We start from the raw sequence: 18,452 nt of genomic DNA, 5'->3' as shown, positions 1-18,452 counted from the left end.
CCGCCCGCCCCGCCCCGCCCCGCGATCCGCTATCTGCCTCTGTGCTGACCCCTTCAGCGGCCGCTCCTGGGGTGGGGTTCTATGAGGCCCCGCCCCTTGTGGCACCATCCTCGCCTTCCATTGGCTGTATCATTGAATATAGAGTAGTGGGGGCGGGGTGAGAGGGGGGAAAGGGAGCTCATCTACATAGGTAGCACGGGGAGGGTCCGCCCATGGGCGGTCCCGTTGCAGTCCCCGCCCGCTGAGTGTGGCCGGCCCAGCTCCCCAGCTCTGCAGGAGCTCTGTGCTCCCCGGGCCTGATATGTCCAGGCTCTCTCTGCTTTCGGCTCACTGCTGTCTCTCTTTCCAACTCCTTTACAATGATTTCATTTTCACTTGTTTTTTCCCCCTATTTTCTTAGCTTCCACATACTCTTCTTTCTCTCAGACTAACATCTCCTGTGTCCATCGTCTGTCTGTCGTCTTTCTCGGCGGATCTGTTTCAGTCTCTCGTCTTTTCTACTTTCGTCTAGTCTGATGTGTCTTTGCCTCTCCCCTTCCCCTCTCAGACCCAGACACGCGCGCGCGCGCGCACATACACACACATACTCACACACACATCTCCCCCCCTCCTCTCACTATCACCAAAGGACCCTCCCCCTCCCACTTAATTCCTTCCATCTGCAGAATCGTTTTTCGGGTCTGCTTAGCCAAGGGGGGCCTGGGTTCCTGCCCCAGGAAGGACTCCCCGCCCCCTTCCCTCGCCTTCCTCCCTCCCCCTCTCTCTTCTCCTATTTCTGCTCTGCGGCCGCCTCACTTCTTGCACTTTTCCTCGGCCCGAACCCGCGGTCCCAGCCCACCCAAATGCCTCTGCGGGTCGCCAGGACTCTAGATGAGTTTGGGGAACTGAGGAAGACGTCTGTCACTCTGCTCCCCAGGGCAGCCCAGCTAGTTCAAGTATGCCGCGGGGTGGCGGGGGTAGGGTGGGGCTCCACAACCATCCCTCGCCCTGCCCCGCCCGACACACTCCGAAGCCCAGAGGCCTTCACCCTCTCAAACTTAGGTAATCTTCGGGCGCCTGCGCTGCGCCAGCGCCAGGGACCTAGCGACAAGGCGCCTAGAGGGGGACGCGAGTGACCTCTCCAACCTCCAGTGGTTCTGGAGCCATTCAGCCTGGCGTTCAAGTGCCAGCTTGGCCACCTTCCAGATGAGTGGCCTTGGCGTTGCGCCTAACCTCTGCTGATGAACCTTTCTCTTCTGTAAGATGGGGAGGGTCACTGTCCTACCTCTAGGGATATTTGTGAGCTTACCAGTTTGAGCTTGAAAATCAGAAGATATTCCATGAAGGTCAGCTCTCTGGTATCCCCTCCAAGAGGTTTTCTCCCACCACCTGCATGGGCACACATCTGTGGATGCTTGGAAGTGAAAGGACTTCAGTGGTGACCAAATGCCACCCTTTCCAACCATGTCACCAACCAAGAACCCCTTGGATATTTTTTTTTTTTGGTCTCATTTGATTACGTTTTCAAAGATTTTGTCTATCAAACAGTTTGGGATTATTAATACAAATGATAACACACATACCAATCAATATTTTTCATCATCAGAGACACACATATATAGTACCCTTTATATTTTAAACCTATCCCTTGAAAGAGAAAGTACACATTTGTTGGGAATAAATGTTATTACCATTTACTTTTGGTAACATTTGGGGTCATCTCTGGAACTCTGATACTATCTTTAAGGTTCCAAGGGGAGGGGCCGGATAGGATTTAGAACCACCGATCTAAACTTTCCCTAAGTTTTACAGAGAAAACTGCTAGTCAGAGAGGAGACGTCTTCCAATTGCACATCTTCCGGTTCCAAAAGCAGGCAGTTGGGGAGCCTAAAGGAGACCCCAAGGTTTCCAGCATTAGCCCAGAACTCTGTCTCTACCCACCACTCTTCTTCTGGGCAAGGATAGTCCTGTTATCTTGAAGTGCATATTTTTTCCCTAGTATGGGTTGCAAATTTAAATTGCTTTAGAGACCAGGCAGGTACCAGGCAATAAACAGGTAATGATGGAGCATGTGGAGAGCCAAAGTGCTAGCCACACAAAACCCTACTGCTATGGTTCTTAGCCTCAGAGAGACTATGAGTCTCAGGCACCTGGTCTGGGATCCCCTGTCCCTAAGAACAATGTTGCAGTACCCTCCATGCTGCAAGGGCACTGGTCCTACCTGGTGACCATACTGATGGCCTCTGCTCTCTTCACCACCACCCCCACTTCATAGTTCCTACACAGGGCCCGTACATAGATAGGAGATGATCCAAAAAATGTTTGCTAGGTCAATGGTTGGATGGAGGGATTATGGGAGCCAGATTATGCTCCCCTTTGAAGCCTGAATGGCTTCTTTGCTTTGTACTTTTCTCCCTCCCCTTGCCCACAACACACCTGCTCAACACGTGGGCTCTGTACCCAGTCAGTGATCAATAAATTTGAGCAACTGACAGGCAGTTTGCCTGGATAGCAGCTGACTTGGCCCCTCATATCCCCGAGACAACCCTTCTCATGGGATGGAGGGTGATGGGTAAGAATGACAAGATAGGTATCAGAGGCCTGGGTCCCAGGATAAGAAGACTGGTCCAGGCCCAAACTCTGTGCTTCCCCACCCCCCATCATGTACACATTAAGAAGCCTTGCATTCGAAATGTCAGAGGGGACTTCCCTGGTGGTGGAGTGGATAAGAATCTGCCTGCCAGTGCTGGGGACATGGGTTCAAACCCTGGTCTGGGAAGATCCCAGATGCTGAGGAGCAACTAAGCCCAAGAGCCACAACTACTGAAGTCCATGCACCTCAGAACCTGTGCTCTGCAGCGAGAGGCCACCACAGTGAGAAGCCTGAGCACCACAAAGAATAGCCCTGCTCCCAGTGACTAGAGAAAGCCCATGCAAAGCAACAAAGACCCAGCACAGCCAAAAATAAATAACTTTTAAAAAAATGTCAGAGGTCCTATTTCAAGGCTTCAGGTTACAGAGAAGGAAGCACCCTGACCCAGAGAAGGAAAGGGACTGGCCCAGGGTCACCCAGGAAGCCTGAGGGCTAAGCCACCTGCTCCTAATCCAATCCACATCTAACTCTCTTCCTTGGCCCTGGTCTGGCAGTCTCCTGCATGGCCACTCTGGCCCTTACACTGTCCTCAGGACCACAGGGAACTCTCAGATGAGGGTTGGATCCACGTCCCATCCCCTTTCTGGCAACTCCATCCACCCTGTGGTCTCCAGGATGAGACAACAGAGAGAAGACAGGATTTGGAGAAAAGAAACCTGGCTGAGTGGCTTTGGGCAAGTCTCTGTCCACTCTGTAAACCTCAGTTTTCTCAGTTAGTGCTTGACAGGGTCAAACGAAGAGGCAAACAGGAAGGTGCTTTGCTAGCTGGAAATAAGCAATCATGTGGGAAGGAAGTGTGGTATTAATAATTTCAATAAGAGTGATATTCAACTTTCCTGGCATGGTGTTTGGAGGAGGAGGACCAGTGTAGGGAAGTGTCTGCCCCTAAAGTTGCCCAGGCAACAGATTTGATAGTTCCTTGGTGGCATTTCAAACCAAGAGCTTTGGGCTCTGAGCAGGAGGAACTTTGGACAGAAGAGCAAGCAAGGATCTGGGGTGGGGGTCTTGGGCAGGGGAGGGGGAAGAGGGACAGGAGTCAGCCTTCAATTTGGTCTTGAAAGGCTGGCAGAGATGAGCAGAGGAAGAAGAAGGGACTTCACAGTCCTGTGCAAATTGATGCTGCTTATTTCACTAGAAAACATCTCATGGTGATTTGTAATGCAAAGAAACCCCTAACCCTCTTGAACCCACCTGCACTCCATGTGTCAGGAATTAAACAGCTGATACACACTGGGAAGGCTGACGTTTGCCTTTCCTCTGGGCCAGGGCTGTGCACTGGGCTCCTTTGGGCTGTGTGTTGACACAGAAGGTGTCAGTTTACAGCAGTGATAGCAAAATGGCAAATACTCTCCCTGCACACTCCACTGCCCCATCCCCCACTGAGGGCAGAAGTCACCGAGCGCAGCGCTCCTTCCCAGACAGGGCTCCAGGCTCCATCTCCACACAGCACTCCGGATTTGCTGCTAAGAGTGGAGCTGGTCCACAAGATGAAAACTATTTGCCATCCCTGACGCAAATCCACAATCCCAAAGAACTCTCTGACATATATGGGGACGTTGTGCAGAATTAGAAAGAGGCTGCCCTCAGTCCCAGTGGGCTCAAATCTTGTATACAAGTCACTTTTGTACAGACACACAAAAGATAATCCTTCTTCCCATGGATGCAGCTCCCTTGTTGCCAGGGCCCAAGGCTTGGTAAATGCCAGCTAGAGTTTGGTGCCCACCAATCCCAGATATGATTGTTCAGTTTCTCTGATGAGAAAACCAGAGGTGCAGCCTCATCACTCCAGGCCCCGCTTACAAACTCTTGTCCAGAAGGGAACCATACAAAGTGGGCGGAGCCGTGAACCTTAAACTCAGCTGGCCATTGCATGCAGGTTTGGAGCTGTGCAATAGTGCCAGGGCCTTTGGAATCTACCCCGTTCCTCACTGTGTGACAGTGGAAAGCTGAATATCCTCTCTTCATGTGTAAAATCTTTCCGCTGGACTTGGACACCTGATGGCCCTGGTCCTTGGAAGGCCCTCAGAGAGTGCTTGCCCAGTTTCAAGGCTAGATTCTGTGAAGTGGATGTGAGGGGCACCAGCTTGGATATCTCTGAGGGTTCTCAGCCCAGCCCTCTGGAGGTGACCTAGGGCAAGATGACAAAAGGCCCTTCATCTCTGATCCCAGAAGTCACAGGAACAGCCCTAGCAGACCCTGTGCTCCCCAAGGAACGGCCTTCAGAAAAATGGTGGGGCAGAGATGGGGCCTTCCTCACAGGGACTGTGGCAGCAGCGACTTTTCTCCCCTCCTTCTAATTTCCCATCCACTTTTCTTTAAACAAAACAAAACAGCCATATAAATTTTGCCAATAGTCTCAACCACCTCAACCCCATGGAGAGACCCCAGACCTTCAGGATGGGAAAGAAGATGCTTGGTCGCTGCGAACCAGTGTTGGAAATGTGTGGGGTACAAAGGCTCTGGAATTTGTATGTATTTAGGCTCGTGGGGCATCTGTTTGGAAGATGGGGACTGACGCTCACCCAGAGTTGTATGTGCAGAACTGTGTACATATATTGGGAAATGTTTTGTCCATATCAAAGGAGGGAAGGGAAACTGGTTAATGGAGACTTTGGGAGTGGCTGAAGTGGCCCTTCCAGTGACCCTTGGTCTTCCTTGCCTCCTTAGAATCTTTCCATGGCTGCCCAGTGGATAAAGTCCAAACATCCACTGGGCATGACATTCAAGGCCCTTTTGATCTCTGATTCGTGACCACCTTTCTACCTTAACCGCTGTTACAGGGGACTTCTCTGATGGTCCAGTGGTTAAAAATCCTCCTTGCAATGTAGGGGACACGGGTTCGATCCCTGGTCCAGAAGACCCCACATGCCTTGGAGCAACTAAGCCCACAAGCCACAACTAGAGAGCCAGTATGCTGCAACAAGGACTTGACACAGCCAAATTAAAAAAAAAAAATTGCTGTTACAATCTACCCTTCAACCCCTACACCACATGTGCCTTGCCTTCCAATAAAGTGAAAACACTGGCCTTTCCCCACTCACGCGAGGCCTTCTTGGCCTCCACGCCTTTGCACATGCTGTTCTCCTACCAGCAAGAGCCCCCTCTTTCAGTTCTCCCAGCAGGCTACTCTTACCCTTCAAGATCCAACTGAAAAAATGACTTTCCCAAAGAAAACTTTCGTAATCACAACCTCCAGCTCCACTGTCACCCAGTAGATATTTTTTCTTTTACTCTTGACACCAGTGGCTCAGTGGTAAAGAATCTGCCTGCAATGCAGGAGACTCGGGCTCTATTCCTGGGTCAGGAAGATCCGCTGGAGGAAGGCATGGCAATCCACTCCAGTATTCTTGCCTGGAGAATCCCCTGGATACAGGAGCCTGGCAGGCTACAGTCCATAGGATCGCAAAGAGTCACACATGACTGAAGTTACTGACCATGTATGCATCAGTGTTTGCATGGTATCATGATATCTGTAAAACTGTTGTTCCCCCCTTCTCACTCCCTTCCACCCAGCGCCGTTGCTGACTGGACTATGAGCTCCTCTGCCCGACACAGTGCTGGATCAGAGCACGTCCTCTGTTTACTTAAGGAATGAACGAATAAACTCAGAAAGCCTTTGTGGTTTGTAGACTCAGAGACAGGAGACTGTCAAATCTGGTCTGGAACGACTCAGAGGCTCAAAGGATTGCAGAAATGCAGGGGGCTCTGGCAGGGAGAGTCCCCATTCTCTGAACATCCATGCCCTCCCTCCTTTTCCCAGCATCCTCTGCAATTGGGCTGGGGCCATGGGACGCGTTCTCAGTGACAGGGAGGTGAGAAGAAGCGGTGTGTCTCTGGTGAGGCAGCAAGCGTCTTTGGGGCTTCTCCACATTTTCTCTCTCCCATTTTGCTGGTGGAGAGTGAAAAATTCCAAGGCAGAAAAGGCCAGATCCCTAAGTCAGCATTTCAGGAGAGCTGACAAGGAGGGCCTCTTAGACTGTAGTGGGAACTGGAATGAAACTCTCTGGTGTTCAGCTTCTGAGACAGAGGTGGAGGTGAGAGATTCTTTGTTACAGCAACAGAACCTGCTCTAGCCCTGCTAACTGTTGTTGTTTTATTCACTAAGTTAGGTCTGACTCCTTTCATCCCCATGGACTGTAGCCCACCAGGCTCCCCTGTCCATGGGATTTCCCAGGCAAGGATATTGGAGTGGGTAGCCACTTCCTTCTCCAGGGGATCTTCCTGACTCAGGGATCAAACTCTTGTCTCCTGCATTGGCAGGCGAGTTCTTTACCACTGAGCCACTAGGGAAGCCAAGTCAGCGAATAGGGGGGCTCAAAGATGATATGGTCCCCAAACTTCATTTTACTGATATGAAAACTGCCACATAAGGAGTTTCCTGTGTGGTCCAGTGGTTAGGGCTAATGCTTTACTGCCATGGACCCAGGTTCAATCCCTGGTCAAGGAACCAAGATTCCACAAGCCTCCCACAAACTGTATGTGTGGCCAAAAAAAAAAAAAAATATATATATATATATATACACACACACACACACAAGAAATATGAACTTCTCTGGTGGTCCAGTTTACATTTGCAATGCAAGGGGCGTGGGTTTTATCCCTGCTCTGAGAGCTAAGATCCCATATGCCACGCAATGTGGCCAAAAAAAGAAAAAGAAAACTGCCACCTAGAAGAGGAAAATCACGTGGCTTCTGGTTCTGTGATTTTTGAACTGTTGCCCTGAAGACTACCTGGTAAAAGCAGCCAAGCCTTCTGATCTGCAGTGCCAACCTTCCCCCTCCTCCTCGGCCTGGGCAGCAGAGGGCATGAACCATAATCCTCACTCTGTAGTTTTATTTTAATTTGTTTATTAATATAAGTCTCTATGAACAAGTCAGTCAAAGCAAAAACTCAGACCTTGACAATACCTTATATCTACCTATGAGGCTGACCCTTAGCCAATCTCCGAGGTCTCCCCAGCCTCCAGAACCATTCCCTTGCTTTCCTATTTTCAGAGTTTTGTCTCATATTTGTACACATATTCTAAAAATATATATCTTTGACTTGTTTAACTTTATTTAAAGAGTATCACACTGTGAACTCTTTGACTTATTTCACTTTGTATAGTACTGCTAAACTGCAACCTTATTGAGAAATGCCACCATCACCTTTCATTCCGATGCCTGTAATTCTATTTCATTGTGTGACTGCAGCACAGCTTCCTCAACCATGCTCTGTTGATGGCTCTTGCAACAGTGCAGCTGGGACTTTCCCGACCTACCTTTGCAAGAGTATTTCTGGAGTATATGCATTTGCCGCACTGTAAGATCCATTAATGTTCACCTTTGCAAGATACAGCTAACTGTTGTCCAGCAGAAGAGGTCCCATGGGTCCACACCCTTCCCAACACTTGATTTTAGACTTTTTTAGTTTTACAAAGTGTGTGCAGTTCTCTTGATGCCCTGGCAGGCTCCCTGACCTCCCTGACCTCAATTTCCAAATACTCTGAAAGGAGATGATAGTCTCAATGCCTATACGGCTCCCAAGGGCTTCCCAGGTGATGCTAGTGGTAAAGAACTCGCCTACCAATGCAAGAGACGTAAGAGACACAGTTTTGATCCCTGGGTCGGGAAGATTCCCTGGAGGAGGGCATGACAACCCACTCCAGTATTCTTGCCTGGAGAATCCCATGGACAGAGGAGCCTGGTGGGCTACAGTCCATAGGGACACAAAGAGTTGGACATGACTAAAACAACGTAGCATGTATACACGTGTGGCTCCCAGAGTGAAGCCGACAGGGAAAATGGGTGATGTTCACGCAGGTCGCAGGAAGCCTGGCCTTGCTCTGCTGTGGTCTGCACAGCGAGGGACAGGCAGCTAGCTACTCCCTCCCAAATCTCCTGGCCATTCTCTCCATTTCAAAATACAAGACGCTGAGACTCAGCATGTGCAACCAGCATGCTGGGATGTGGAAAATAGAAGCAGGCCGACCCTGAGAGCTCAGAGCTGGGAAAGGATTCCAGGTCCACCCAGATTAGCCAGCTCATCCAACCCACACTTGGGGGGTTTTCCTGTTGGCTCATGAAGTGATATTAAGTCAGGGGTATTGTTCTCCCTGGTCTCTGCCATTGATAAAACAGAGAAAAACAGCTCCCACGATACTGATGCCGCCAGTCCTTCCTGCCACTTGCCTTCCTGGTTAGAGTCCATTCTCCTGTGCTCCTTCCTCTCTCTCCTCCCAGAGACTGTGATTCAAGCCAAGATGCCTTGTGGGGCTGCTGAGCAGGGGGCTCAGAGCCCACCTTCAATGCCTCAGTGGGCTCCTAGCTTCTTCTAACCTTGGACCTTCAGATTGTCAGAGGCTCCTAGGCAGTGGCGTGCAGGAATTGGCTTACACTGGCTCACCGGAGCAAATTGCTCAGTGTTTCTGGATTCTGTAAGCCTGTTGTTAAGCACAGTCATTATTAAAAATTAAATTCTATAGTATTACAATTAAATAACTTATAATAAAAGCACAGATAATGAATACTCAAAACTCATCACATCCTGATTATTTCATCACATTCTGCTATTATTAAAAACACTACACAAAATACTGTGACACTTTTGTTCCATTCATAGAAAACATGCCCTTGTATACATACCTGGTGTACCTGATCATGATATAACATGTAGCTTTTCTTTTTCTTTTTTTTTAATAAGAACACGTCACATAAGATCTACTCTCTCGGCAAATTTTTGAGTAAACAATACAGTATTGTTGACTATAGGCACTAAGCTGTACAGTGCATCTCTAGGACATATCTTTTACCCCAGAAACTTTGTACCCTTTAATCCATACCCCTCCAAGCCCCTGGAACCCACCATTCTACTCTCTGCTTTAATGAATCTATGTTAGCTGCCTCATGTAAGTGGTAGCACGTAGTATCTGTCCTCCCAAGTTTGGCTCATTTTACTTAGCACAATGTCCTCAGATGTATTTCTTAAGCCACTGTTTACTATCTATCAGCTGCTATTACGCTGCTGCTGAAAATCCTCCAATAGCTTCCACCATACTCGGAAAAAGCCCAGAGGCCTGATCCTGTCCACAAGCCCTTGCAGAATCCGCCCTCTCTCTCATTTCACCCGCAGTCCTTCTGGCCACTGGCCTTCTTGCTCTCCCATGACCCTCAGCTTGCTTGCCACTAAGATCTTTGTGCTAGCTGTCTCCACTGCCTGGACTGCTCGGCCCCAAATGTTTACCTGGCTGCACAGACCACTCAGATTTCAAATGCTGCCTCACTACTCACCTTTTTGTTCACTTATTGTGTGTCTCACCCGCTCTGTCCCCATTCCCACACACACCAGGATATAAGCCCCAGGAAGACAAGAACTTTGCCCAGCACATGGCATGCTACCTGGCACACAGTAGGGCATCAGTTCATGTCGGTGAATGAATGCACTGATGCCAGCACATGGGGTCATCGCTCCACGTCTGACAATTGGAAACTAGTTTAAAGTTCTCCCTAAGCTCGTCAGCAGAAAGTGAGACCCGAAAGATAAGAGATGCCATCAGGTCACTGAGGGAATGAGCAGGGTTGTGCAGCCCTGGGGTCCTGACACCACTGTCCTCTGCGGCCCTGGGCAGCCCAGTCTGCAGCCAAAGGCTCTGTCCTAGAGCCTATCTCAGGTCTGGACCTGTAGTAATTCTGACTCTCCTGGACCTTTACCAGAGGGTTACCTTTATTCCTTTTAGTTTGATTGCTTTGTCTTGCTTTCTTCTATTTTTTTCTGTATTTTATTTCATTTCATCACTTTCTAATAATGGTCCACAGTTCTTGCGTTCCAGTGAAGGCTAATGATTTGCTAGTGGATCCTGAGCTTTGGTCATTTTTCTTCTCGCTGCCTCTCCCTTCCTCCTCACCACTGGCTCTCGCAGGCCGATTCCCTTCCCACAGTGCCTCACCTGTCCCCTTACTGGGAGGAAGATGCAATGCTCCCCAGGGCCTGCTGGGTGGGCTTTAGGGCCTGCCTCATTCACCCTGCATGAGCTAGTGCCCTTCCCTAAGGCCCCTTCCTTTGTGGGCTCTGACTCTAGAACCTTAATGAAATTTCCCTGAACCTCAGCTTCCTTATCAGTGCTTTGGGCTTAAGGGTCTGTGCTATGCCTACACCCCAGGGCTGAGAGGATCCAATTAAAATAGGAGTTGTGAGCATCCTTTCTGGGCCCTGAGGTTCTGTCTGATCTCAAGCATGCTTCTGTAGTTATGAGCAGGAAGACTTTCTTACTTAGACCATTGGCCTTTCCATCCAGAGGCTGACTTGGCCAGTTTGGGGCCCTTTCTGCACACTGTCTGCCTCTTCTAACTGACATGCTTCTCTCAGCCTGGCTCAGACCTGGCCCTGCCCTCCCAGCCTCCTGGGCCAATAACAAGGCTCTCTGATGCATACAGCTACTCAGACCTATTCCCCTTCCTCCCGGATTGCCAGACTTAGCAAAATAAATAACAAACAAGCAAGGTTGCCCAGAATTTTAAATAAATAACAAACAAGCAAGGTTGCCCAGAACTTTATTTTTTTTGTGTGTGTGTAAGTATGTCCTGTGCAATATTTAGGACATCTTTTTTTTGTGTGTGAAGTTGCTCAGTTGTGTGCGACTCTTTGTGATCCTGTGGACTGTAGCCTACCAGGCTCCTCCATCCATAGAATTTTCCAGCCAAGAGTACTGGAGTGGGTTGCCATTTCCTTCTCCAGGGGAATCTTCCTGACCCAGGGATCAAACCCAGGTCTCTCGCATTGCAGGCAGATGCTTTACCGTCTGAGCCACCAAGGAAGCAACTCAAAGAAATATTCATTGTTTATCTGAAATTCAAATTTAACTCAGTATCCTCTTGTATCTTGGGCTTCCCTGGTAGCTCAGCTGGTAAAGAATCTGCCTGCAATGCAGGTGACCCCACTTCGATTCCTGGGTCGGGAAGATACGCTGGAGAAGGGATAGACTACCCACTCCAGTACTCTTGGGCTTTCTTGGTGGCTCAGACAGTAAAGAAGCCACCTGCAATCCAGGAGACCTGGATTTGATCCCTGGGTTGGGAAGATCCCCTGGAGGAGGGCATGGCAACCCAGTCCAGTATTCTTGCCTGGAGAATCCTATGGACAGAGGCACCTGGCAAGCTACAGTCCACGGGGTTGCAAAGACTGACATGACTAAGCAACTACGCACAGCACAGCACAGCATCCTTTTGTATCTTATCTGGCAACCCCACTTTAGGGGTTTCCTCAATTTGTCTTGGGTCAATAACCTAGATCACACTCAGCCTTGGTTCACTTTCTGAAAACAGGAAGCACAGTAGATAGCTCTCAAGAAAGTTATGAGACTAAAAGAAAAAAATGCTTTGGAAAGTCCCCCAAAAGTGTGACTTGTGTACAAGATTGAGAAAATCTTATTCTCAAGCTTAAAACACCCCACCAGGTCTGGAGGTGGGGCCTGTGTCCTCCACCCTCCCCAGCAAAGCTTCCCACCTGGGCTTCCCCATCTCTGTAAAGCCCCCACTCAGGGATCTTCTTGGCATAGACCATGCCCCCACTCAGTCCTCAACTGCCTGAAAGTCCCATCAGTCCCCAGTGACCTCTCACCAGGGCACTGATTTTTTTCTCCATCCTGAGACCTGCCATCAACCCAAGAGGCTAAACACTGGGATCCCTATGTGTTGGTTTGCTCATGAAAGTCCAGGCTCCTACTTGTCATTCCTATGTGGGACTGTAAATTAATAACACTGCCTTTCACTTTCAAAAGTGGACAATAAATGATCTGTGACCCATCACCACCCTGCCTTCTCAGCTCCCAGTCTGCCTCATCCCCAGGACCGTCACGCCCCACTGCACTGCTGTACTCATGCTTTCCCATATTCTGTCCATGCCACTAAAGCCTTCCTACATCTGACATGGAATATGCAAGCATCAGTCTCTGAACCCCTCTCCTTCTACACAGCTTCTCTTACTCTTTTTTTTTTTCTTTCCCCCCATCTGCCTTAAATGTCTTGGTGCATCTTGTCAATCACGCAGGTCAGCTTCCCACTGGTTTCATTGGCCTGGTATCTCACTCACCAGAAATTTTCCAGGGTAGATTCATCCATCATCAGCCTTCTCTGGACTGGCCTGGACTGTCAAAAGATGCTCGAGAACCTCACACAATCACACAATCGGAAGCCATAAATTCTCAATCAAAGATGTTGCATCATTGAATATGTGCTTCTGACGGGATGCTTTGGCAAGCAGTTTACACTGGGGTGGGGAGGGGGGTGCCAGCAAGCAGGAGACTAGAGAGAAGCTGTTCGTTCGCCAAGAGTTTACTAAGCACCTGCTCTGCGAGAGGCGCTGGAGATAAACCGTAAACAAAACATACCCAAATCTTTGCTCTCAGCAAACTAACAGTTTCGTGGAAGGATTTAGACAGTAGACAAGTGTATTAACCTGTGTAACACTAACAGAACCAATGGAAGAGATATATATGTATGATCTATATCTATAGCATATATATCTACATATAGAGAGAAGCTTATTGTAAGTAACTGATTCCTCTGGTTATGGAGACTGAAAAGTCCCCTAATCCATATGGCAAGCTGAAGACCCAGGAGCATTGACGGCCCAACTCTAGTCTAAATTCAAAAATCTGAGAACAAACAGAACATATGATTAAAGTTGTGGTCACACTCTGAGTCCGAAGGCAGGAAAAGACCAACATTCCAGCTCAAAGACGGTCAGATGAGAGACAGAGTTCTTTCTAACTCCACCTTTTATACTACTGAAGCCTTCCACAGATTGGACGATCTTCTGAATTCACACGGTCATTTCATCCAAAACACCCTCACAGACACACCCAGAATAGTGTTTGACCAAGTATCTGGGCGGGCTTCCCTGATAGCTCAGTAGGTAAAGATTTCACCTGCAACGCAGAAGACCCCAGTTGGATCCCTGGGTCACGAAGATCTGCTGGAGAAGGGATAGGCTACCCACTCCAGTGTTTTTGGGCTTCCTTTGTGACTCAGCTGGTAAAGAATCCACCTGCAATGCCAGAGACCTGGGTTTGATCCCTGGGTTGGGAAGATGATCCTCTGGAGAAAGGAAAGACTACCTACTCCAGTATTCTGGCCTGGAGAATTTCATGGACTGTATAGTCCATGGGATCACAAAGAGTTGGAAAAGACTGAGAGACTTTCACTTTCAAATATTTGGGCACAAGGTAAAATTGACCAAATAAACCGACACCATATGTAAGTAACTAAAATAGCATGTTAGAAAATTTAAGTGCTAAGGAGAAGAAAACAAAGCAAGAAAGGAAGACAAGAAAAGTTAGCAGTTGTTTTTGATGGGGGCAGTCAGGGTCAGCTTCTCTGAGGAGGCGACAAATGAGGACATGAATAAAATGCGGAAGTAGAACTTTGGGATATTAGAAGGAAATGCATTCCAGGGAGAAGAATGACGAAGTTCAAAGGCTTCAAGGTGGGACTAGGGTGGCCGTATTCAAGGGACACAGAGTAGAACCTAGGAGAGCAAGAGGAAGTATAGACAGCGATAAGGCTTAGAGAGGAAGTGGGGTCCCATTGCAGAGCCTTGAGGGTCATTGCAAGGATTGTAGCTTTTACTGGGTGTGACGTGCAGAGGCACTGGAGGGTTCTAAGTGGAATGACAAGATCTGACTTTCACTAGAAGCAAGTGAGCATGGAAGCAGAGACACTGATTGGAAACCACCATAGTGATCCAGGCAAGAAACAATGGTGGCTCTTTCCAGGGCCTCTGAGCTTAGCAGGGATGTTGGACTCTCAACCCAAACACCCACAGGCAGTGTGCTAGGCCCGGTGCTGAGGTCCTGGCACAAGCACACAGTAGGAACCCTCTAGATGACTCCGGATCACAATGTACTAGTGAGTTCTGCCAAAGTCCACAGCTGTGTGCAACCCAGAATCTGAGGCAGGTCAGCTGTAGTCCCCGTCCTCTGGCACAGCATGCTGGGTTCAGGGTTGGCCTGCCCTGGCACAGCCTAGGAAGATCCCCAGATACAAGCTTCCCACAGGGGTCAGCTCCAAGTCGGCCGACCTAAAACAGCCACAGCCCACAGAGATGCCCCTGCAGACCAGGAGCCGAGCAGCCACCCTCTGTGGGTCCCTGCACCTGCCTTTCTCACCCTTGACTCCCGTTAGCCAGAGCTCACAGGGCTGGACACTTGATCTTGTCCAGGCAGCACAGCTTTCTCTCTTGCAAGGAGACAGGCGCACCCACCTCCCAGCCCCTACCATCGTCACAGCACAAACCCTGCCCTTGGTTTGATGGAAAGCCAGGCTTGTCGGAAACTCTGGCTCGGGTGAGCAGGCTCCAAGCAGGACAGCCATTCCTGACTGTTCTGTCTTTTGGGTCCAGGAGTCTCCCCTTTCTCTGGAGCCTTCACATCAATCCTCCTTAGAACCTGTAAAGGGGAAATGGATTTGTTCTGGAATATGAGGTTAGACTCCAGGGTGGGCTCACTGATTCCTGGGTCACTATCACGATCATCATTAAAGCTTTAATTAATTGCAAAGCATGGATTTGTTTTTCAGAGTTGGTCACCACCCCAGGAATTTGTAATCTGAGACAGATAGACTTGTTCAAGATACAAGTGATAGAAAAGACTTTGCCAATCTTACGTAGAATTCAGAAGTCCACAGATGGAGACTCTAAGATAAAGACACTGAGTGTATCTTAGATATGCCGCCAAACATATAAACAACAAAGGGAAAAATAGTTAAATTGGACTTCATCAAAATTAAATCTTTTTGTGCCTGAAAGGGCACAAAATAAAAATTTTTAAATAGGTAATAAAATAAAGTAAAAGGGCAACCAACAGAATGGGAGAAAATACTTTCAAGTCATATATCTGATAAAAAAATTTGTACTCAGGATATATAAAGAACTATTACAACTTATTAATAAAAAGACAACTCATTCTTTTTGAAATTCGGCAAAGGATCTGAATACATATTTCTCCAAAGAGGATATACAAATGGCCATTAAGCACATGAGAAGACACTCACTATCATTAGCTGTTGTTGTTTAGTTGCTAAGTCATGTCTGACTCTGCGACCTCATGAACTGTAGCCTGCTAAGTGCCTCTGTTGATGGGATTTCCCAGGCAAGAATACTGGAGTAGGTTGACACTTCCTTCTCTTGGGATCTTCCCAACCCAGGGATCGAAACTCCGTCTCCTGCATTAGCAGGCAGATTCTTTACTACTGAGCCAACAGGGAAATCATTAGGGAAATGCAAATTAAAACCACAAGGAAATACCATTTTATAGCCACTAGGATGGCTACTTTGTTTTTTTTTAAGGAAAATAACAAATGTTGGTGAGGATATGGAGACATTAGTGGTGGGAATATACAATGGTGCAGCTGCTGGAGAAAACAGTGTCTCAAAAAATCAAATGTATTACCACATGACCCAGAAATTCCACTCCTAGGTATATACTCCAAAGAGTTGAAAACAGGTACTCGAACAAATACTTGTACACACATGTTAACAGCAGCACTACCCGCAAGGGGCAAAAGTTAGAAACAACAGGGCTTCCAGTGGGGTGGTGGTTAAGCCTCCAGGCTCCCGATGCAGGGCATGCAGGTTTGATCCCGCATACCTCCCGGCTCAGGAAAAAAACAAAGGTGGAAACAACCAAAATGTCCCTCCACTGACGAATGGGTAAATGAAATGTGGTATTATTCAGCCATAAAACAGAATGAACTACTGATATATGCTATAACATAAACCTTGAAAACACTCTGCTAAGTGAAAAAAGCCAGACACAAAATAATTCATTTTGTAAGATTCCATTTTATATGAAATGTCCAGAACATGAAATTCTACATATAGGGAGAGAGCAGTTTAGGGGTTGCCAAGGTCTATGGGGTCGCACAGAGTCGGACGCAAGGGCTACGGAGAAAGTGGGAAGAAGGAAGAATGATTGCTAATGGGTATTAAACGACAGAATGATCTCTGTTCGTTTCCAAGGCAAACCATTCAATATCACAGTAATCCAAGTCTATGCCCCAACCAGTAATGCTGAAGAAGCTGAAGTTGAACGGTTCTATGAAGACCTACAAGACCTTTTAGAACTAACACCCAAGAAAAATGTCCTTTTCATTATAGGGGACTGGAATGCAAAAGTAGGAAGTCAAGAAACACCTGGAGTAACAGGCAAATTTGGCCTTGGAATACAGAATGAAGCAGGGGCAAAGACTAATAGAGTTTTGCCAAGAAAATGCACTGGTCATAACAAACACCCTCTTCCAACAACACAAGAGAAGACTCTATACATGGACATCACCAGATGGTCAACACCGAAATCAGATTGATTATATTCTTTGCAGCCAAAGATGGAAAAGCTCTATACAGTCAGCAAAAACAAGACCAGGAACTGACTGTGGCTCAGACCATGAATTCCTTATTGCCAAATTCAGACTTAAATTGAAGAAAGTAGGGAAAACCACTAGACCATTCAGGTATGACCTAAATCAAATCCCTTATGATTATACAGTGGAAGTGAGAAATAGATTTAAGGGCCTAGATCTGATAGATAGAGTGCCTGATGAACTATGGAATGAGGTTTGTGACATTGTACAGGAGACAGGGATCAAGACCATCCCCATGGAAAAGAAATGCAAAAAAGCAAAATGGCTGTCTGGGGAGGCCTTACAAATAGCTGTGAAAAGAAGAGAAGCAAAAAGCAAAGGAGAAAAGGAAAGATATAAACATCTGAATGCAGAGTTCCAAAGAATAGCAAGAAGAGATAAGAAAGCCTTCTTCAGAGATCAATGCAAAGAAATAGAGGAAAACAACAGAATGGGAAAGACTAGAGAGCTCTTCAAGAAAATTAGAGATACCAAGGGAACATTTCATGCAAAGATGGGCTCAATAAAGGACAGAAATGGTATGGACCTAACAGAAGCGGAAGATATTAAGAAGAGATGGCAAGAATACACAGAAGAACTGTACAAAAAAGATCTTCATGACCCAGATAACCACGATGGTGTGATCACTCACCTAGAGCCAGACATCCTAGAATGTGAAGTCAAGTGGGCCTTAGAAAGCATCACTGAGAACAAAGCTAGTGGAGGTGATAGAATTCCAGTTGAGCTATTCCAAATCCTGAAAGATGATGCTGTGAAAGTGCTTCACTCAATATGCCAACAAATTTGGAAAACTCAGCAGTGGCCACAGGACTGGAAAAGGTCAGTTTTCATTCCAATCCCAAAGAAAGGCAATGCCAAAGAATGCTCAAACTACCGCACAATTGCACTCATCTCACACGCTAGTAAAGTAATGCTCAAAATTCTCCAAGCCAGGCTTCAGCAATATGTGAACTGTGAACTTCCTGATGTTCAAGCTGGTTTTAGAAAAGGCAGAGGAACCAGAGATCAAATTGCCAACATCTTCTGGATCATGGAAAAAGCAAGAGAGTTCCAGAAAAACATCTATTTCTGCTTTATTGACTATGCCAAAGCCTTTGACTGTGTGGATCACAATAAACTGTGGAAAATTCTGAAAGAGATGGGAATTTACCACCTGATCTGCCTCTTGAGAAATCTGTATGCAGGTCAGGAAGCAACAGTTAGAACTGGACATGGAACAACAGACTGGTTCCAAATAGGAAAAGGAGTACGTCAAGGCTGTATATTGTCACCCTGTTTATTTAACTTATATGCAGAGTACATCATGAGAAACGCTGGACTGGAGGAAGCACAAGCTGGAATCAAGATTGCGGGGAGAAATCTCAATAACCTCAGATATGCAGATGACACCACCCTTATGGCAGAAAGTGAAGAGGAACTAAAAAGC

The 18,452-nt window shown here is 47.5% G+C and overlaps 1 protein-coding gene and 1 pseudogene across 1 annotated transcript in view; one reads left to right on the top strand and one right to left on the bottom strand.

The window, feature by feature from the left end:
- ZCCHC24 (zinc finger, CCHC domain containing 24) overlaps positions 1 to 5,707 on the bottom strand; it is a 73,188-nt gene extending 67,481 nt beyond the window's left edge. The window contains exon 1 of the mRNA XM_010834196.1: positions 5,674 to 5,707. Within this exon, the coding sequence (XP_010832498.1) occupies positions 5,674 to 5,707 (34 nt within the window). The remainder of the gene's footprint in view (positions 1 to 5,673) is intronic.
- Positions 5,708 to 6,417: 710 nt separating this feature from the next.
- The window catches only part of LOC104984470, a 23,914-nt pseudogene continuing 11,879 nt past the window's right edge, over positions 6,418 to 18,452 (top strand).

This window comes from Bison bison, unplaced genomic scaffold (assembly GCF_000754665.1).
Source record: "Bison bison bison isolate TAMUID 2011002044 unplaced genomic scaffold, Bison_UMD1.0 scf7180017864029, whole genome shotgun sequence".
NCBI lineage: Eukaryota > Metazoa > Chordata > Mammalia > Artiodactyla > Bovidae > Bison > Bison bison.
This window is presented reverse-complemented; position numbering and strand designations above follow the sequence as displayed.